General features: G+C 41.4%; 1 protein-coding gene across 1 annotated transcript in view; it reads right to left on the bottom strand.

Moving 5' to 3' along the window:
* Nucleotides 1–22,823, bottom strand: part of LOC138510663 (vomeronasal type-2 receptor 26-like) — a 155,282-nt gene that overhangs the window by 63,433 nt on the left and 69,026 nt on the right. The window contains exons 3-4 of the mRNA XM_069626446.1: nucleotides 10,428–10,664; nucleotides 2,580–2,703 (exon numbers count right to left, since the gene is read on the bottom strand). Of these exons, the coding sequence (XP_069482547.1) occupies nucleotides 2,580–2,703; nucleotides 10,428–10,664 (361 nt within the window). The remainder of the gene's footprint in view (nucleotides 1–2,579; nucleotides 2,704–10,427; nucleotides 10,665–22,823) is intronic.

Raw genomic sequence — 22,823 nt, 5'->3', positions numbered from 1 at the left:
ACAACTATCTTTTTCTGGAGTAACATACATCATTCTAGCAGATCTTATCGGTCAATATCGGTCGACAATTCATAGGGTCACTTCTGTACCCCTTCTTAAATATTGAAATTACCACTGATCACTTCCAGGAAGGGGGTGTAGGTCCCTGTGACTTAATAATGGTCATTGAAAAGGCTAAACCTATAGGTAGCTGTCTTCTTTTGAATTTGAAAGAAGTATCTAAGTTCCACCGATTACACGGGTCTCTATGATGTGTCTTTTTAGATGCGTAATTGTCATCCTTGTTCCATTGCAGAGTCCCCGTATTGGCATAAGATTGCATAATAGCATAATTACGGCACCTACTTTCAGTTTTAGCTTGTGAGGATGCATTTTCCTACAGCGTTGAGCAAGTAATCAACTGTTCATTGACACTGCAACTGCTGTGCCCTGTGTGGAGAGAAGTGGGGGTAGTAAGAAGTAATTTAGAATTATTCTGAATGTTTAAGATAGTGGAAGGTGAAGGTGACAGCGTAGAACCATGCTCATTCTGTTTCTTAAAATGAGAGCTGTTGTTGAAGTGGAAGGGCACAGAGAGGTGTACTTTGCCATTTGGACAGCAGAGGGCAACCTAAAACTGATGAATTGCATCAGCTGAGTACAGAAGCAACACTAAGCATTTCATATATATAGATGGATAGATGTGCATTTCCCTTGTTCACAGCATACAACACAAAGATGTCCCTCCCTTTCCTGTGTTCACTTGTATCCCAAATATTAATCTCTATACATTAAGTGCATTTTTCAGTGATACATTTCAGGCCAGATGAAGAGACTTATCTTGTCCTGAAAGCTAGCAGACCCAAATATGGAGTGTAATCATTTACTTTTTTCTTAAACAAGAAGCCTGCTTCAATATGGAGATGGTTCTCTGGGCACTTTCTGTGGGTTTGAAGGTGTTCATCAATATTCTATATGAACAGTATTTGCCAACAAGTTTGGCTCAATGGCTTGGTAGCATTTGGGCACTGCAGTGGTGTTTTTCAGTCAGTAAAGTTTGATTGTCTCAACTGGCTGCTCAATTGCATTGAAGAAGATGTGGTCCTAATGTTGGGGATCAACTTAAAGATAATGCCAAAAATAATGCTGTGTACCACGGGACGCAGGGTTTCTCATCCAGAAAGCAATATAGGGCTTGCCCGGGCTTCTTCTTATTCCCTCTTGCCTACAATGAACTAAGGCACATCTAGGAACAATGTCTCCTATGGGGTGCTTGTCTGTTCCTGGTCTTCAAGTCATAGCTGCAGGCATGTTCCAAAATTCTTTCAGCTATTTCCTTTTATGTCCTTTGGGACAGTAAGGGAGGCGTCAACTTCCTCTGGTCAGGTTCCCGCATCCCTATTAATGAGGCTTTGGACAGTTAGCGGCTCTAACAAAGAACCAAAATGTTGGAGTGGTAGCACGCCATTGTTGCTGAAAATAAACACGCAATTCGCGGTACACAGGACCTCTTCTAAGATCCAATAGGGACATCTCACGCTTGGGATTGTGCACCCTCTTTTAGATCAATTCACAGATTACCTTGCACCATGTGGTATTAATGTGGGGCATCAATATGCATTTTGAGAGATTACAAGAGGGGGGAGATTAGCTTTCCTTTGCCAGAGCGTCCATCCTGCCTTAAACCCTATGGAGGTTTCAGGTACTGAGAACACAAGACTCTGCCTCCAGTGATACTCCCTTTCCCAGATGACCACCTGCTGAACAGGCTCCAGGATTTGGTAAGGATTCATTCCGAACTTTAGAAAGCTTCTCTTTGCATGCTGTAGTGGTGTCAATCTGTCACCTGGAATCTTAAAGGGCGTTCTTGGACTAGAGTGAATCGGAAATTAATTCTGCAGATACAATGCTTTCCAAACAAATGTCCCTTTCATTGAGTATATTTATTTGTATCCAAATTAATTATCATACGAGTTGATTTCTGATCATAGCATAACAGTGTCTCTGACCCTTTATATTTAGTTTCACCTACCCAACAATTTGTAGGTTGCTAGACCATTGCACCAGGTTTGATTGAACAGAGGAAATAAATGCCAATTGGCTTTGATATGATGCCCCCTAGTTTGAGCAAAACTGTAGCAATGCCAGGCAGTTTTGGGCCTAAGCAGCCTTTCCAGATTTCTCTGATCCTTACCTCTTATTGTAGAAAAAGTCATACGAGTCAAAAGAAATCCATAAAATTGGTCCTTAAAAGAAAAGAAACATGAATACGCTGTTTCACATTTACTCCTGTGCACATTTGAAGCTGCGCAGAACGTTTGTATACAAAATGTGGCCATTCTTCAGCTCCTGGTTTGTGACTGGACTGCCCAGAGCAGAAGTATGCATTTCTCCACCATATGGAGGTTAGTGATTATATTTCTCAGCTCAGTTGTAACTACTGACACCACGTTTTGAACACAACACTTCTGTAGAAAGTGTGTATGGTATGAAAATGAAGAAAAACATCAGTGGAGTAAGATTTGCAGATGGCATTTCATCCCAGCTACTCTTTGTGCTGGTTCCACATGCACAGTATTATGAGTAAAGGATCCACTCACCTGTGCTGTTTGAAAACTCTCCTTCAGCGCAGCGCACACAGTAAAAACAACAGATGGGCTTGCCCTCTATAGGGGCTTTCCGGTATCCGGGGGAGCAGCTTTCACTGCAGACAGAGCGCGGAATCTGGTACAGTGGAGAGAAATAACATTCGATCTAAGTATTGAGAGTAGGCACTGTATTGTGCAAAGTGCATCTAATTTAAAATGGCACCAACTTTGTTTTTTGGAACAAATGCTTTGGAAATTACAGAAGCAGTATGATAAAGCATCCTTCAAATGTTTTACAGAATGTGGGATAAATGGCAGAACGCGTGGCCTGAACCTGCTCTAACGGACCCAATCAATGGCTAAAGGCATGTCCCCAATTCCACTCACCAACTCAAATTATGCATTTTCTTGGCCTATTGCACAATACAAAATGCTAGTCCTACAGAAGACAACTTAACAAATAAAATAAAGTTGTGTTTTTTTTTATAAATATTGCTTATTGGATTAAAGTAAAGAAAATAGAAATACCACAGAGAATGGCATTGGTAAAGATAAGACAGTCATTTTTTCAGGAAGACTTAGAGAGCCCATATGATGTGGAACTATTAAAAGAGATAGGTGCAGTTAAAATTAAATTAAAACCAGAAGCTCTTTTACCACAAGCAATGCAATGCCCCATGTCCAGAGAAGCAGGTGTAGGTATACTTGAGACCATTTCTGCTTTAATGAGTCAAGGCATATTGGTGCCATTAGATTCATCATGTAACACGGCTGGGTACCGAGTGAGGAACTCAACATGGGGGTTGTGGAGATTTATTCAGGATCTTCGCTCTCTAAACAATATAATCAAAGCTGAGACAATACTGTGTAACATCCCATTCACAGCTAAATAGTTCAAAGTTGTCAATTTGAAGAATGCATTCTTTTTTCGTATCCCCTTCATGAAGACTCACAAGATTTTACTTCCTTTTCGAAAAGAAATATTCGCCTGAAACATACAAATATTCTCCAGGGGTACTGTGAGTCCCTTTCGATCTTGAATGGGGTCCTCCAGATGGACTTGGGTAATGTCAAACTCGAAAGTACAATAATTCAGTACGTGAATGATATTTTGATGTGTAAAGAGACAGAAAAAGATGTAGAAAAGACTCAGTTAAACGTATGACCATACTCTCAGAGTAATGATACAAGGTAGATAAAAAGAAATTAGAACATTGTCAAGAACAATTCTTGTACATAGGACAGTTGATCTCTCACAAAGGGAGAAAAGTAACACCTGAAAGAGCACAAGCAATCATGAACACCATAGCACCTAAAACAGTCAGGAAAATGCAACAATTTCTAGGCTTATGCAGTTATTGTAGGCCTGGAATTTCCACTATAGCACATGCATTCATTCAAACACTTGTAAAGGGACTCAAGGAAGCACAGGCAGATAAGAGCACAATAACATGGACAGATGAGATGACTGAAGGGTTTGAAGAATTAAAAAAGGCAATCAGTACTGCCCTTGTGTTGGGCATCCCAAATTGTAATGCAGAATTGTATTTATTCTCCCTTTCAAATGGAGAAGTCATGACAGCAGTTCCTAAACAGAAGACAACATTAGGACATTGACATAAACGCCCAAGCTAGAGAAAATGCCCTCGGGAGGAGGGACTTTTTTTATTGAGGGTTCTTCAAAAATTGAGCAGACAACTGGGAAAAGGCATACTGGAGCAGCGGTAGTGAAACTGAATAGAGATGGTGGATTTGAGGTAGTAACAAGCATGAGGTTTTCATTGAATTATTCAGCACATGGTGCAGAATTAATGAAGAACAGAATTTTCAAGTCACCTTCTAGCGCACCTAAAGTTAACGCTAACTATAGGTTAAATGATGTTCCAAAAATCATGTTTGTTGTATCATGAGTCTTTTTTATTCCAAAAATGATCCTCCAAAAATTGTTCTTAAATAGTAGTGCCCTCTACATGTGTTTCACCAAATCTTTTGGCTCATCAGGAGGGATTTATAATAGAAAATTCAATTCAAATTCATTAATTAGATATAAACATGCCTAATGATTAAAAATGTGCATTCATCTAGAGAGCTTGGTCCATGTTTAGATTCCAAATTAGTTTGAAATTGGAGTGGTCTTGGTAACATGTGTGTTTGGGGTTTCCCCTGTGCTGTTTTACCCCAATAGGAGTTTCTTTAAAGTCTTTCGATTGAGACTTGAGAGCTTCTGAAAATCGTCTTCTTTCCTTCTTCCCCTATCCTTCCAAACATGATTCCCCTGAGAAATGGGATTCCGAACATCCATGTTAAAAATGTTTGAGAATGCAGCTCAGACCCCCTAAAAAAAACGTGTGGAGACCAGGCCGCTACTTACTCCAAAAGTGACAGAGGGAGGTCAAAGACCAGACGCGTGAGATCTGATGATAAATCGTCAAGGGTGTCATCAGAGGATATTTCCCTGACACCTGGTAAAAAATCAGACCTACCGATGCATATATCAGAAGTAACATTGGGCAAGATGGTGTCGGGAACCCACCCGCAATCGAAATCCATGTCAAAGGCTACTTCGACGCACCCTTTGAAGGCGCTCTCGAAGCCGACCTCGAAGATGACGTTGACCCCTCCCTCGACGGCATTGAAGCCTCCTTTGACATTATCGAAGCAGGCGTCGATGACTTCAACGCTATTATGGAGGCCATCACTATTTCTGGTGCCAAAATCGACACCCTTGACGAAGCCAAGAGCAATGCCGGTCGAAAAAGTGTTCCAGCCACAGCCTAGACAGGATTTTTTCAGATCCATGTCTTCCATTTTTTAGGAACAATCCTCTGAGGAGGATGTTACTTCAGCTGGAGTAGAATTTGGGACTAGGGATGTCCCAGAGGAATTAGTAGACCCTCATTCTAAAATGGCAGATTTATATGAATGCCTTCAGATGGCCAGTGGCCTGGATACCTCCCCTGGGGTAGATTTTGATAGACCCGACCCTGCAGACAGACATCCTCAACAAAGGCCTTAAAAAGGACATGTCCTCCCTTTTCATAGGAAATTACAAAAAAGAGTAATGGCCACATGGAAGACCCCAGATTCTGGCTTAGCCATAAATAAGAAGTTTGTGGGGAAGTATAGGCCTTCCTCAACTGACCCTGAATATCTGTCAAAATATCCCTCGCCTGAGAGTTTAGTGGTGCAGGAGGCCACATCTTCGAGACAATCAGCCTACCCTTCGACCCCCCCGATAGGGATGACAAGAGGATTGATGCCAGGGTCAGAGAGCTTTTTCTTCAGGCAGTATGGCCTTAAAATCCACAAATGTTACTTGCACTCTTGCAAGGTTCACATACACCCTGTGGGATTGTATGACGGCAGCGGCTGAACACATCCCTGAGGCGAGGAACGGGAAGGTTTTCTCGCAATTGTCAGAGATGGAAAGGAGGCTATGGGGGAATGCCTCCAATCAGGGCTGGACACTGTTCATAGCATAAGCAGGTCCATGGTGTCTAGCACAGTCCTGCGCATATTTGCATGGCTGAGAAATCGGGTTTTGCACCAGATGTGCAATCCAGATTGCTCAATATGCCTTTTGACGGCTTGAGGTTTTTTGGCAGCAAGGCAGATGAAAGTTTAGAAAAGGTGCAGACCTCAAAAGCAGCTGCTAAATCTCTTAATGCCTCTATAAAAAAAAACTCAGCAACACTCCTACTCAGTCTCATCTTCCCAGAGGAGTCGCCCTTTTCGCCTTTGTTCCTCATTTGGGAAAGGAAAAGGACAGGCCAGTCAGAAAAGTCAACAATCATTTGTGGTGGAAGAGGAAAAGGTGCTAAATCAGCCCCAGAAGTGGCAACTGCCCCCCTAGACACTGCTGTAGCTGCTGCAAAGCTACTCTGAGGCCTTAACCCCCAAGACCCCGGTGGGAGGCAGGATCACTCAGTATATGAACGAATGGCGGGGCATTAGTTCAGACGATTGGGCAATGGATGCAGTGGCACATGGTTACTGCCTTCCTTTTCAACAAAGGCCTTGGGACCATCCACCGGGAACCAGCTCTGTCAAAATTCCAGACCCACTCCTGGTGCAGGAGATTTTAACCCTGCTAGAGAAAGGTGCAATAGAACATGTACCGGCAGCGGAGAGGAACAAGGGTTGGTACTCCCCTTACTTTCTCATCCCAAAGAAGGACAGAGGATTGATACCCATTTTGGACTTAAACTTGAACAAGTTCCTCAGGAAGGACAAGTTCAAGATGATAACCCTTTCTCAGATCCTTCAGGCTCTCTAACTCCAAGACTGGTTGATGTCATTGGACCTTCAGGATGCTTACTTTCATGTGCCAATCCATCTCAAGCACAGGAAGTACCCGAGGTTCGCAATTGGAAATTCTCACTATCAGTTTCAAGTTCTGCCATTTGGGTTGACCTCCGCCTCAAGGAGAATCTTTTTGGCAACCATGGCCGGAGATAATAGTAGTGACGGACGCCTCACTCACCGGGTGGGGAGCCCCACCAACGATCTTACAATCAATGGTTGTTGGTCTCTGTCGGAGTCCAAACGGCATATCAACCTTTTGGAGCTGAGGGCAATAAGACTAGCTCTGAAAGCCTTTCTGCCCTCTGTATAGGGAAAGAATGTACTGATAATGACGGACAAAACAGTGGCCATGTACTACCTCAACAAGAGAGGAGTCATAGGATCACTTTCACTGTGCAGGGAAGCAATGCAGCTCTGGCTCTGTATAGGGAAAGAATGTACGGATAATGATGGACAAAACAGTGGCCATGTACTACCTCAACAAGAGAGGAGGCATAGGATCACTTTCACTGTGCAGGGAAGCAATGCAGCTCTGGTACTGGGCAATACAAGAAGGAATCTCTCTGTCAGCAGTTCACCTAGCCGGAGAGCAGAACACAGCGGCAGACTCTCTGAGCAGCCTGAGCACAGAGTCCCGCGAGTGGGAACTAGCTCAGGAAGTCCTTCTAGAGATCTTCACCCTTTGGGGAACCCCTCAAGTGGATCTTTTCGCGACCAGGATCAACCGAACGTGCGATCAGTACTGCTCAATGGAATTTCCCCCAAGAGGAGCTCTAGGAGACTTGTCGTGGTGGATTGGGATTTCCCACTGCTGTATGCGTTTCCTCCAGTCCCCGTGATTCCTCGAGTAATCAGGAGGTTGAAAAGGTTCAGGAAAACCATGATCCTAATTTCCCCGGATAGGGCCAGGAGAACATAGTACCCGCCCGGACCTTCTAGACATGTCCATCTGCCCTCCTATACATCTTCCACAGAGCGAGGATCTCCTCTCGCAAGAGGAAGGTCGGGTTCTCCATCCAGAGGTCAACACGCTCAGCCTTCACGCTTGGCTTCTGAGAGATAAGGATTGGGACCTCCCGGACGATGTAATGGAGATTTTGCTTTTGGCCAGAATGCGAGCAACATAGTCCTTGTACTGTTGTCGTTGGAACAAGTTCAGTAACTGGTGCAGATACAAGAATGTGGATCCATTCCTATGTAACACTCCTATGGTACTCTCTTTCCTGTTACATTTGGCCAGTTTGGGGCTCCAAGTTGGCACTATAAAGGGGTACTTAGCGGTGCTATCTATTTTTCAGCACTCCTATTTTAAAATGCCCTTGGTTATTCAATTCCCGAAAGGGCTGACAAATGTGTACCCTCCAACACCTTTTCAGGTACCCGTCTGGTATCTAAACTTAGTCCTAATGTTTCTTATATGCATACCTTTTGAACCACTACATTCTTGCCCATTAAGGCTTCTTACTTTGAAAACAATTCTACTAGTGGCAACTACATCAGCCTGCAGGGTGAGTGAGTTGCAGGCCTCCTCACAGCATGGACTAAGGTCTCATTAAACTAGGGGCATGGCAACTTCAACGGCTCTTTGGGGGGGTATCCCAGTGCAGGACATGTGTTCAGCGGTCACTTGGTCATCCATGCATACCTTCATAAAACATTATTGCCTGGATTCAACATCATTTCAAGGGGGTCTTTTTGCTAAAGCAGTCCTCCACACCGTACATGACTAACTTTTTCTATCTGATACTCCCTCCTCCAAATTCATACTGCTATGGGAGCCTATCTAAGATGAGGAATACGTGGGAGGACACAATCCATTCGAAGAACAAGTTACTTACCAACTGTAACGTTCTTTCGATTGGATGTCCCTCCCACGTATTCCTCATCGGCCCTCCCAGCCTACCCCACCGAACAATTTATGCCAGTTGCACTCGAAACCCCTTCAGAGCCAAAGGTCAATTAAGCCTTGTCAGCTGATGCAGCAAATAAATTCGTAAAAACAGAACTGAGGGTAACGGGCGTTGATGGTCGACGGCAGCCCTCGAGGGACATTCGACCCCTCGGCCTCGAGCACAGCAACCTCTAGTGAAAAAGCACCAAGCTGGAAGATACGAATATCTAAGATGAGGAATATGTGGGAGCAACATCCAATTGAAAGAATGTTACAGTTGGTAAGGAACTTGTTCTTTTTTTGCAACATGTGCACTTTGTCATTTCGAACCCTGGGAGGTGTTATTTAACGATTGGTGTTGGGCACACCGTACTCTCTAAAGATCAGTCCAATGTAGAAGAATAGCGGAGTCGATTTAATCATTGTCACTGGTTGTGAAGAGTGGGTGATTCAATTTATTGAGAGAGACCAATAGATGTATGTTGCTTATTAGGTCAGTGGCCTGAGAGTGAGAAACATTGAGGTTAAAATCTCCCAATAACAAATGTTGCAGATCTAAAATGTCTATTATTAAAATGATGGTTGTTGGTGATATTCCAATGAAAAGCAAAATATTGAACCTCCATTATGTTTAGATTATACAAAGTGTCGACAGACGTATGATGATTACAATTAAAGCAGGGGAAGCACTTTGTTATGATATCTGTGCTTACGTAAGGCATAACTCTGTGACCACTGACATTCTGATCCAAAACTAAGTCACACATTTGAGTTCTTTTATTGATAGGAAGAGGGTGATGATGAGCATGTCTTTGACATTGGTATTAGAGCGAATGTTACCAACAGAGCTTGCTCTTTGGGGGGTGATAGCAGAAGTAATGTATTCAGCATTAACATAAAAATCAGTGTAACATTTAAGGGAATTCTACAACTCTTAATGAATCAGAAAAGACCAAAGTAATGTTACATGCCATATTATTTTTGATTGCTGGCTGGACACCTCTCAGCAGTGCAAGGCATAGGGAGCATGTTAGGAGCAAACTAATAATGTTTCTAATTTGTAACACTGGCTTGGCATGGATGGGCACAGACTGGCTTGCTTTTGACAGACCATTTTTAGATGGCCAGCATGCCCACTCCGCCCATCTACTGTGCAACTGCTTATGCGGAAAGAGGTAGAATCTTTCAGTTTAAAAATAGAATTTTCTGGCTGAAAACATAAAATGTAATTTGGGGGCAGAAAAGTTGCAAACATTTGTGAAGAGGCCCACCTCACATTCTCAAGTATTAATGTTAATCTGCAAGGGAGACTCATGGGTGACATACTCCTCCTGTCTGCAATGCTGTTGTGATTGCTTGGCTAGTGTTAAATTGGGTAAATAGTTTGCAGATAGTTTGGGAGTGACTGGGATGTTTATGCTTCTGTAACAGGATCATGCAATGTAAGGAAGGAACTGAACTGTACTATTGTAACCTTAATTTATTAGGAGATTCGTTTTTCACCACCTGCAATAACCTGAAGACTTATTTTTGAAACATTAAAAAAGTGTACTTGGCTCTGGAATAAATAAAGGATAATTTCCCCAAAAACATGTTACAGATAAAATGGGAATGGAGCGTAGAGGTAAATGTCCAACTGCACACAAGACAGGCTTACCGCTTACCTGGTTATGGTTGGCACCGTCAGAATGCCACAGGATGGTGCTTGCATCAATAATAAGTTGATGACCTGATGGTGCGGAAGCATCAAAACTTCCAACTTGAGCACCTTTAATATTTCTGTTGTCAATGTAGATCCAGTTCATAATGTCATACTTCGCTGGTATGTCCCCTTTGTCATCAAACTTAATCTCATCCCCGAAAGTTGTCTTAAAACATACTTTCTGGAGAAATCTGTTCAGCTAAAAAAAAAAAGATATATTTTCAGAGAAGATTCAATACAATCCTGACTGACCATATGGCAGCACTTAGTTCATTCTTAACGAAATACCAATAATACACCAAAGCCAAAAAAATTGAAAATTCTATTAGTTAAATTACTCTTTATATAAAACATCAAAATGGTAACAAAAAAGGAACAATATTTTAATCATCCTCAAAGATCAGTCTGTTGAGAGCCACTACATTGTGTTATGCAGTTCTAATCCTTAAAGTGCATAGAGTAGGAGGAATCTGGTATATAGCTCTAATACCGATACAATATTTATATTAATTACTCTAAAATCTTCACCCCCTGCCACCATAGTTTATGAAAATACCATTTCTATTTAGGCATCTATTTTATTCTGAATACAACTGCCTCCTATTTATAAGAGTCTCCAATTTGTAAGGGAAAAGTGCCTCTGGTCAAATAAATCTCTCCTAAAAGGGATACCAGGGTTGACAGGGTAACATTGAGTACCAGAGGGGCCTCTCATCTAAACATGTGGTGTTCCATTTGCTTGAGGGAATCTACTAAGCACAAGGGGTTGGTTTAAACAATGTTTTGCACCCTGTAAACAAAGGACACATCTTATATTTGCTACTAAGCACTACTTAACATACACATGCACAGAGGTCCCAGATACATGGCACTTATTTACCTGTGTCTTAATAATACATGAGTCTGTATGATGTGATTGAGAGATGTGAGTTGGTTGTCTAGAAGTATTTTGTAGTATTGATTTGATTCTTTAACCTTCTGTGTCAATCCAGTGTGTTAAGGGTTTGGTAATGCTGTTTTCCTCTTGTGATTCATGACATAATTAATTAAGCCTGGACCTGCAACAATATGATTTATTCTATTGCATACTCATTTGAATAGAAACAGCTCCTACCGTTGTGTCTGGATTTACCTGATAACAGTCATTTGACTTCCAGAACATCTCTTCTTCAGTCATGAAGTTCCCTAAAGTTTGGCCTCAGGCCCATGCACAATTTTAATGTTTTTGTCTTCTAGTATTTTTGTATGGAGTGGTTAACTGATCCAACTGATCCCAATGTTATGGCCACAGTTATACAGCTATACCCCTCCTCTGTGCCCCTCTGTATCCTTACCATATGCTGCATAACTGTTATGTTGTTACCTCTGAAAAGCACTTAGCTATGCATCTGTACTGTTGTATACCCCTGTAAAACGCTCCATTGATGTTCAAACTGCACTCAATAAATACCTTAATAATAATAAAGTTATTGCTCCACTCATGCTTACATTTGAATAAACATGCAATCAATTATGGAAAATGTGTTAACGGTTACAAAATTATCAATATAAAATGTCTGAATACAATCCTGACCAAGTTTCCCAGTACCAAATGTCTACAATTCCTAAAGGCATCCCTGTGAATGTATTGTTCTTTTAAAACTGCTGGCTTCTTCCCAAAAAGCATGTGAATTATCAGAAAAGATCTCACCTTCACAATGACACGGCTCTTCTATCATGAGCACTCGAGAACTATATGACTGCATAAAGGCCATACAAATACTGGATCTGTTTCTAGCTTTTTACAGATATTGTACTGTATGTATCTTCTTTACCATTTTATTCTCAGCCCTACCCTTTCCCAATCCTCGGACAGCACGATGCACTATTACCCTCTTGAATATATTTATGGGGTTATTGTACTTAATTCTGTTTTGCATCTCAAAAGCCCAGGAATGGTAGGGATCATCAACATCAAGGCAACCCTGCCAGGGAAGCAATTCCTTTCAGTCGCCACCCCTGCTCCCAAATCCCTCTCTTGCAAGGTATATTGAGAAGTTATTCTGCATGTATCTCCCTCTGCAACAGGGAGAATTAAGAAGAATTTACAACGTCCCCTTCCAGTTGGAGTCCAAATCCACGTGTCTCCTGACAGGCAGGTCCTCTTCTATATCTGCTTCCCAAAAACTCTCCCTTCTGCCTATGTGATTGACTTTAGATACCCAACAAATTCCACCCATGCAGTATCATGTGGTACAGAAGTTTTGGATTGGACAGTGCCTTCGATTTGTCCCAGTCACTTACTCACACTTTTGTGCATCCTCTTTGATGCTTCAATTGGGCCAATGGTTTTCACATATCAAAAGGAGATGTGTTAGCTGTGAGGTAACCCTCCCCTGAAGAATGTTAAAGTCATACTGGAATAAAATATGCCTTTCCCTAATATTTCAATTTCATTACATGGACCTATGCCATTAATAACTATTATATATTTAATATCACAAACATATTCTATACAGAGACATCCTTCATGTGTCTGTAGGTGCATGCATATAAGAGTTACGGCAATTTGCCCATGTATTTATGGTGCATGTCTTAAATATATCTTTTTTTATGTGCAATTGAATGGGGCCAGTCTGCTGAATTCAAATGTATTTTTAATGTTCGATTTACACAAAGGACTAACAATGTAGATCAGATAAACAATTGTATTATTTGTCACTTTCAATGTATTTCTTTGGTGCATAGAATTAAATGTTTTCCAGCTCTGGGCATCAACAAAAACGTCTGATAAGAGAGATATCCTGTTAAATGAAGGAATCATATTAAGTGACTGCCCATTTAATCAGCTCAATGCATGTCATAATTTAGATCCGATGTCGGGGATAGGCTATTTCATGGGTGCAATTCAACAAAGCATTCAGTTTTTCCTAATATTGCATCACCAAAAAGGATGTGAGGGTGCAGTAAAAAAAACTGGTGGTAACAGAATTACTGCCACCTTTGCCGCAACGTCATGCTAAGAGTATGCCCCGGACCAAGCGGCATAACACATTTACAGATTGGTGGCATCTGTGCAGATTTACCACCCAGGATACCACCAAACTAGTGTCTTTTAAACATGATTTACAAGACCCATTAATGGCGAGAAACATTAGATTCAAGCACTCTCTAAAAAGGGAATGCCATTAGCTGTACCCAATAATTGGGGTATCAACAGTCTATTGCAAATCAGTGAGTAGTGCTGAGGACTCTTTCTCACCTGTTATTTCTGGGTCTCTGTTGGGTGAGCACTGTGTCCAGCACTGACTGCATTGGAGATCTAAGTGTACAGAAACATTTATGTTTGTGAGAATGCTCACAAACTAGTTTAGAGAAAACACAAGATGACCCATAGTTAATTCACGCAGTTTAATGGAAATGGCATGCACATCCATTGAAATATGGCGGCACTGCTAACCTGAACACCAACCATATCTGAATCTCTTGGCTCAAGGCTTGTAGAGAAGATGCTCTACTTTGGCCTTAATGCACATATTAATCCCTACAATTGAGTAATAGCTCTTTCTGCAGTCCAATAGGAGCTACTCAAATGCTTCTAAGTGGTAATCTCATCTATACTTTAGTATTGAAGTAATAGGGCATTAGTAAAGGATGGCTTTTGCATGTGAAGGTGTGCCTATTCTCTTGGTGTAAGTGCTCTTTTTCTGTATCATGAAAGAATTTCCATTCAGAGTCTTGGGTGAGGCAGGTCAATTAATCAAGTGATCACTTTTTCCTTTCTTCCCACTTCTCTCTCTCTTCCCCGCAGGTCAAGCCGACTCCAGCACTGCCACCTATCTTCTCGGTCATCCAACCCATGAAGCGTGTGTCAGTTAAGGCTTTCTCTGTAACTTTTTTTCCTCCTCCTGCTACTTTGACTGACTCACACCCTGACACATCCCTCTCTTATCTTCATCTCTCTATCTCTAACACTCTAGACATCCTTGCCCCTCTCAAGAGGAGCCGCTTGAAGCCCAAATCCAAGTGCAACACTTGGTACAATACCAACCTCGCTGCCCTTAAATGCAAGTGTAGGGTGGTAGAGAGGAAATGGAGGGCATCGGATGCACCCCCTGACAAACTGTCCTGCCGCCTGCTCCAAATGCAGTACAGACTCATCGCGAGTTGGGTGGTAACGCCAGCGCTAATAGCGCTGGTGTTGGTATCCCTACCGTCAAACCCACCGGCACTATTAGTGCCGGATCACGGGTTTGGCGCAACGGGTATTGCCCATTCCCCATTGAGCCCATTCAGGAATTCCCCATTGGGCTTTTACCGCCAGCAAAATCTCGGCGGATTTCCCCCCAGCTCAACCTATTAAGAATCAACTACTTATGAGTTTCCGGGTGAGACCAGTGTATCAAAATTATCAGAGCCTATGAAGATGATACTTTCTAACAGGGTCAAATGCTCAAATTATGTTTCAGCAGCATACACAGAAGCATTTAACAAGATTCTTGAGCAGTAGAGACTGCTTTGCATGAAATGAAACAGACCATGGAAAGTGAGGCTGCGATTAAATCAGATTCATAGTCTGACTCTTGGTTCGCATGGATTCCGTCATAGATGAGCCTTGCAGTGAAGATATTGATGCCAAGCTTTATTTTTGTACTGTGCATTTTCTGCCCTTTGTCAAGCTTTTTCTAGTTGCTGTTCCTTTAAAATGCCAGAAACTGCTTGTATAATGTCTATCAACCTATCCAAGGCTAGGGATACCACCATTTCATTTCATATGGGTACTCAAACTGTAAATTGGGAATTCATCGGGGGTTCAGAGTTGGGTCCAGGAAAAGTATTAGTTAATGAATTAACTAAAGAGGGATGATGGGGTAGATTGATTTTATCCCAATTCAAAGAGAAGTACATTTTGCACACACCATATTAATGCTAAACATGAATGTGATATTGTTACAATGTTACTGTTTTTCATGTATTTGGAATAGTTAATAGAGTTTTGTTAAAGAAAACTTTTAGTGTTATTTTGTGCCAAGTGTAATACATTTTAGGTTTGCATATAGGTAGCAACATACATTGTGTGAATATAATATGAGAGCACATTGTACGACTTAGCAGAATGAGATTTAAAAGCAGAAATGTTTCCATATGCGGTAGTCTTGAACACATGTACATAAAAATAGACATGTACGCATTCTTGCTCAGGGAATCTGGCAGCTAAGGAAGTGATTGGCAGGGTGAAAGCTGAAACCACAGGGGAACAGCTATTCGTATCTGAAATAGAATGAGGAGCATGGGCTCAGGCTTTTTAGCTTAGAAATTGTCAAGCGGGAAGCAGGAGAAGTAACTGTCGCCTGGCACTGTCAATCTAGGGGTAGTAGATACATTTGTAACAGGGTGACTGCGGGCCTATGACAAAGTTAAATGGATTAGCAGGAAAAAGATTAAAATGGGAAAAAGAGACCACACAGATTTATCTGGTTTTAGTATACGGAGAAAAGGCAGGAGAACCCCAAGAATACATTTCTAGAGTGTCAGAATGCTTGGAGAAATGAGTTAGTGCTCGATCAAAAGCCTCATTAAGTGTCCATACATGAACCATACATGTCAGATTTAGCATTGCCGGAAATAACTCAGAGCTGGGGGTAAATCCAGCCAAACCCGTGATTTGGCAGACCCTTACATGCTGCGGTAATAGTGTTACTGCTGCATTTAAGGGTTACCGCCAAACTCTTGATGACCCCGTAAATGTCCAAGTGCCCAAAGAATAATGAAAACAAATTAAATAACAAATTGAAGTAAGGAAATTAAATAAAAAAGAAACAACAACAAAAACAAACTAAGACCAGAACATGATGAGAGAATAGCCAGTAGAGAGGCAACAGCTGCCCAATAATATATAAAACATTTAAATGAAGATGAAGAGGATACAGGAACAATAGGATACCCAAAAACGAGTTAATCAGACATGAAAAAAGTTTCATTTAGTTCATCAGCTTTAAAACAAAGCATGACTACTACATTAAAACTGTCTTATATTTCTGCAAACACATCACATATATAATAAATATCCCTAAATAAAATCCATATATACATATCATCTATTGCCATGAATCACTTCAAAATAGCAAAGAAAGATAGCAAGAAAAGCTAAACAAAACTAAAAGGAGACTTAACCCAAACGGTATACCTTATTTTCATTCAAAAATCTTAAGTCTAAGAGCTGACAGCTGGCCGTTCATTGAGACATCTAATACTTGGACACATAATAGACTAAACAGAACGTATCTCAGATTTTGCTTATATCTGTTAATGTTGAGACCATCAATATCAGGTAAAATAGACTATAAAAAATTAATCTCTAAGATTACATACTCAAAGTTATATAGGTGCTCCCTAAAAGTACTGTACTTCTCCACATATAGATACAAGATCAAGTTATCTACGTATGTGGTTTACAAAAACAAATCACCTAAATAATTTCCCTCCTACATCTGTATGGGAAAAGAATCTCTGTGGGCAAACTATTTATTACATAATATAGTGCCCCTATTTCATCTAGGATCTTTATACTCTTAAGAGACATAACTGCACAAACTTTGTGTCTCTGGGGATTGCCAATTCATTTATAAGACACTGCATTTAATTTCGACAACTTTCACAACTACAGTCGTGCCCACCCTCACACCCTTGTTGATCTCCAACCTACTTGTTGATCACCAACCTACTGTTTCCTTACACTGACACAGGGTGGAGGCACACCAACCATAATGTTATATGGAGGCATTTCAAAATGTACTAATAAACATGTACAAACTCTCCGATTTTCATCCGAAGAAGCAGAAGGCATCGTGAATCTCTTTAAAGAGATAGACTCCAATTCTAACAATCTGAATCCAGCAAAACGGATCAAACTATTGGAACATCTCAATAGAAAGGAAATCAATAGGAAATTGAATGTGACAATGCGAAACAAATGTTATCTTGCCCAGAGGATACCAAGAGGACTACGCATGCAGGTGCGTCCCACTCTCTGCAAAGAGAACAAGGATTTTGTAGGCAAATGGGAAAATATACTGAATATCACTGCTATACTGTTGACTACCCTTTAAATCTTCATCACCTCCATAAATGTCAACACCTTCCTCTCATCCCCCAATATGTCGATATCTTGCATGATGGAGAGTGATATTAAGCCCATTACATTTCTCCCTGAACTGGTTATCCCTACCCGGATTAAACCTACCCCTTACTACCTACTTTAAAGACTATGGTCAAGTTCACACCAATCAAAGCCTCCACGCCATTTGTAGTATCCAATACCCCTAATAACCACTACATGCTAGATGTAACCCAACAAGTCCTCATCCAGAGCAGGCACATTACCAGCTGTACTGTTCTCCCTGGCCTCACCACATATATCCCAAACTATCCTTGCTCTACCAAAGTGAGAAACACCAGACTGGGCACAAGACTTGGCAAATCTTACCCTATAGCACGTCCTGACCCTCTACCTCTATATAACCTATGACCATGCCCCAAAAAACACCCACCTAAATCCAACAAAGCACCCAAGAGTACCAGACCATTGCATGCCTCTTCTGACCTCCCAGTCCCTAACAATACCTCCACAGCCATCTATGGGGCATTGATCAATGCCAGATCGTTGGTGGCCCACGCAGCTACATTGCCAACCTAATCTTAGAAAATAAATTGGATTTCTTAGCAATCACAGAGACATGGTTACATGAAGCAGCAGGCCCATCTCTCCTCATTGCTACACCTGATCACTATATAGTCCTTAAAGCTGATATAGAATCTGCCAGAGGGGATGGTATCACGTTTATTGCCAAAGCCTCACTAGGTCTCAGAATGGCATCACAGACCCCTATTGAATCTTGTGAACTATTGACTGTCAAACATCTGCTCTCCTACTCACGTACCATAACCATACATCTGATCTATAGACCCCCTGGACCTATAGGCTCTTTTGAAGATGAACTCATCTCACTTCTTTCCACCAACTTAAGCCATCATCTCAAATCCTTATATTAGTCGATTTCAGTCTTGGCTTTAACAATCCTAACGACCTACCTGCAATGGCGATGTCCAACTCCCTGGCTGACCTAGGCCTCACCCAGAGAGCCGACCTCCCTACACATGAAAAAGGTAGAATCCTAGACTGGATTGCTGACCTTAACTGTGTGACTAACATAATGTCCACTGAATCACTACACTGATCTGATTACTCACTTTTATTTAATCTTCAAGACTGCACACCTCCCAAAAGAGAGATCCCCACTGCTCCACCTATTCCGACTAGGAAAAAAAAGAATATCATGGTGGATAATCTCAAACCTTTTCTCCAACCATTACTTAGCTCCTCTCTCATCACTTCTGACCCAGCTGATTTAGTAAACCTCTATAACAAAACTATCACCACTGTAATAGACAACATTGAACCCTTAGAAATGTGCAAAAGTGGGCATACAGCACACCTAAATACGTGGTTTACACATAAGATTAAAGCCCTAAGAAATTAAAAAAGGAAATGCTAATTAATCTGGAAAAATAAAACCTCTACTGCCAATAAAGCCATCCTCCAAAATACTTCAGCTAACTACAAAGAAAAAATTCTGTTAGCAAAAAGGGACACTTACAACGAAAGGATTGATAAAGCAAGCTCTAACATGAGAGAACACTTTGCCATTCTAAGAGAACTCGAAACCCCAACCCCTCCAACCGATTACTGTACCAAAGAAAAATGATGGTGCACTAAAATTCAAGACGCTCTATCCAACAAAATCACCTTGTTCTAAAAAGAAAATAAGTCATAAAAAAACGAAACATCCCACCCCAAGCTAATCTCCCAAAGCACAGCTCTATCTCAACCAAACCATTCCACCAATTCAAATTCACAACAGTGGGCCTCATTACGACCCAGGCGGTAAGTTACCGCCTGGGCCGTGACTTTACCACCATGGCGTAAACTACGTTTACGCCATGGTGGTTGGCGGACTTACCGCCCCATTCCGACCTTGGCGGGGCGGTAAGTCCCCAATCCCCATTTACCCTTCCCCATTCCCATTTTTGCCCCATAGGGCATAATGGGAATGGGGAAGGCGTTAATTACGCCACCGTAAATTACGGTGGCGTAATTAACTCCATGGTCCCTTAGCGCCATGGATTTTAACACCTGCTAAAAGCAGGTGTTGAAAGCACCATGGCGCTAGGGGACCTCGTAATTGGCGGTAAGGGGTCGGCGCAGCTAACGCTGGCGTAAACCCCTTACCGCCAGGGTCGTAATGAGGCCCAGTGTCTACAATCGAAGTGCATCATATTATAGCATCACTCAAGCCTTCTAACTGTCAAGGTGATGCATGTCCAGCATCTGTCATAAAGGAAGTGGCACACAAACTTGCCCTCTGTGGTACTGAGCTAATCAATGCCTCCTTCCATACCTGCACTGTCCCCACTAACCTACAAAATTCCTGGGTCCTCCCTCTACTAAAGAAACCATCCCTGGACCCTAATATCCCCACCAAATGTAGGCCAATTACTACAGCCCCTCTTTTACTAAAGATCATTGATAAAGCTGCCTACAATCAAATTCAATCATATCTAGAAACTAACAAACTTCTGGGACTCCGTCAATTTGGCTTCAGACCCCAACACAGCACCAAAACAGCCTTGATTGATCTGAAGATCCAGATCGCCAATCCGAAAGACAAAAGAAAATCAGCACTCTTGCTCCTTTTGAACTTGTCAGCTGCTTTTGATCCTTTCGACCGCAAGGTGCTTTGTGATCACCTATCCTCAGTGGCCCATTTCTCAGCAGAAGCAACAGCTTGGATTGAATCCTTCCTCAGTAACAGATCCATGACAGTCTTCTCAGCATGAGCAGCTGCAGATCCCATCCCCTTCTCTTGCAGAGTCTCTCAGGGATCCTGTGTATCCCCTACCATGTACAACGTGTTCACCAAACCATTGTTAGATGATCTGGACGATGTGGGTGTCACCTATACTAACTATGCAGATGACACCCAGATCCGCATACCTCTTACAGGTGATTATGACACAAACTTAGCTCTCATCAACAAAATCTATCTCATCAATCAGGCCTGGATGGCCACACTTGGCCTATGCCTGAATGATGAGAAGAATGAGTTACTCCTCCTTGCCACACCTGCCAATCGGAAAAAAAAATGAGCAACCAATACCTATCCTTCAACATTGATGGGAATGAAATTAAGGTGGTCAAAGAGGTAAAAACTTTAGATGTTTACCTAGACTCCTCTCTAAATTTGTGCAAACATATCTGTGCTATATCCTCAGCTACAGCGTACATCTGCAAGCTCATTCACGCGTACAAACCCTTTCTTTCCACTAAAAGCTGCATCACATTGGCCAGAGCACTAGCATTGTCTAAAATGGACTATTGCAATGCTCTATACCTAGGTGCCAGAAAATACATTACCAACAAACTACAGATCCTGCAGAACAATGCATTTAGATATGCCATGGGCATCTCCAGAAGCCAAAACATCTCTGTAATCAGAAGAGACAACAACTGGCTTTCTATCACTTAGAGAATACAGCTAAAAACAGCTTGCTCAACCTACAAATGCCTTAACAATTCAGCCCCCCACCTTATCAAAAATTCTCCAAAAACAACTCCACCAGACAAACCAGATCTACAAACCCAGTCTGCCTAAAAGTGCCCAGGTACAAATTAAAAAAAGCAGGACACAGCAGCTTCCTGGTAATGGCTGCTCAACTGAGGAACTCACTTCCTACCTCATTAAGAGCTGACCAGTCTTTCTACAAATTCAGGAAAGAACCCAAACTTTGGCTCATCTTCAAAGACTCACCTATGTAGGCACCTCCACTTGGTTCCCTCACTGCAACCCAGACTTGTATCCACAACTGACACCTGAGTAACTACCGACTAACTGTGTTGACTCCCAGTAACTCTGTATTGTATTTTATCAGATACTATTGCATTTTCCCCTTCAGTGAATCCTTCAGTATTGTAATGTTCACCTGCTAGATTATTAGCTACTCCATACAGCCTATTTTTGTACATTATTGTATATGCCCCTTATGCAATTTGATATGTCTGTGTAAATTCAATATTTTATTTTTGTAATTCTCACTACTGTACATTTACCTGTGTAAACAAGAAACTGAATATCCTTGTAATCTGCGCCGTTACCCCCGGGTTGGGAGCGCATTATAAATAAAAAAACAAACAAACAAATGTAATTCTTTTGACCATACAAAAACTAACGAGCTGAAATTAACCAAACTAGATATAGAAGAGGTTAAGACCGAACCAAGTTCAATGCTAAGTGCAGAGAACATGAATAACATTCTTGAAGACATTAACAACAAATTTGAACAATACAAATCAGAACTAGAGAACAAAAAGATATGTACATTCAAAAGAAACACATAAGATTATCACAATAATGAGGTGTAGTATTGGCTGGATAAATATAGAAATTCCAATCAACCATACTAAAAAAGAACTCATCAGATTTATCCAACTCAGATTCAGACTCACAAATTAGACCAGGATCCTTAAGAAGTGTAATTCATCCACAAGATGAAACTAAGCTTACTTTTCAGACATTGATCATCAGGAGGAACCATCCACTACCGAGTATCTTGAACTCAAACCAAAAAGTACCTTTTTACCTCCATTACCTCATGGCACGATTAATATCCTCTACAAATCTGTCCTGAAACATTTTAAAACAATCTCTTACAATAGGCCAAAGTCCAGTAATTTAAGCACAAGGGATATAACGATCATTAGAAATCTGTAGGAAGATGACACAATCGTTATCCGTCCAGCTGCAAAGGAAGTACGCTGGCTATAATGAACACCAAGGAATATGAAGCAGAGTGCTCAAAATAGCTCAGTGACTTAAGTGTATGCAGCATTTTACCCAGCAACCCAAATAACGAGATTGCAAGCAATTTGAAATCCATTCAAGAAATGGCAGATAGTAATGAATGGATCAGTGAGAAAACCATAATTTTACTCACACAAAGCTTCCCCAAAACACCACATTTTTATCTCTTACCAAAGATACACAAATCGATTACTCAACCAACTGGGCAACCATTTGTGGCAGCAACCAACAGTATGCTTCAACCTCTAGGTATAGCTATTGACACCATACTGCAACCAATAATTCAGAAGTATCCAAAGTACATTAAGGACACAACAGACTTTCTAAACAGACTTAACAACATTCAGCTAACGGAAGAAGTTATTCTAGTCACTATTTACGTCAATAGCCTATATACATCAATTCCATATTCTTTGAGTCAACAGGCAGTGGAGTGGCTTCTACTACAAGAAGATATTGAT

This window comes from Ambystoma mexicanum, chromosome 6p (genome assembly GCF_040938575.1).
Source record: "Ambystoma mexicanum isolate Mex_15411 chromosome 6p, UKY_AmexF1_1, whole genome shotgun sequence".
Classification (NCBI taxonomy): Eukaryota; Metazoa; Chordata; class Amphibia; order Caudata; family Ambystomatidae; genus Ambystoma; species Ambystoma mexicanum.
This window is presented reverse-complemented; position numbering and strand designations above follow the sequence as displayed.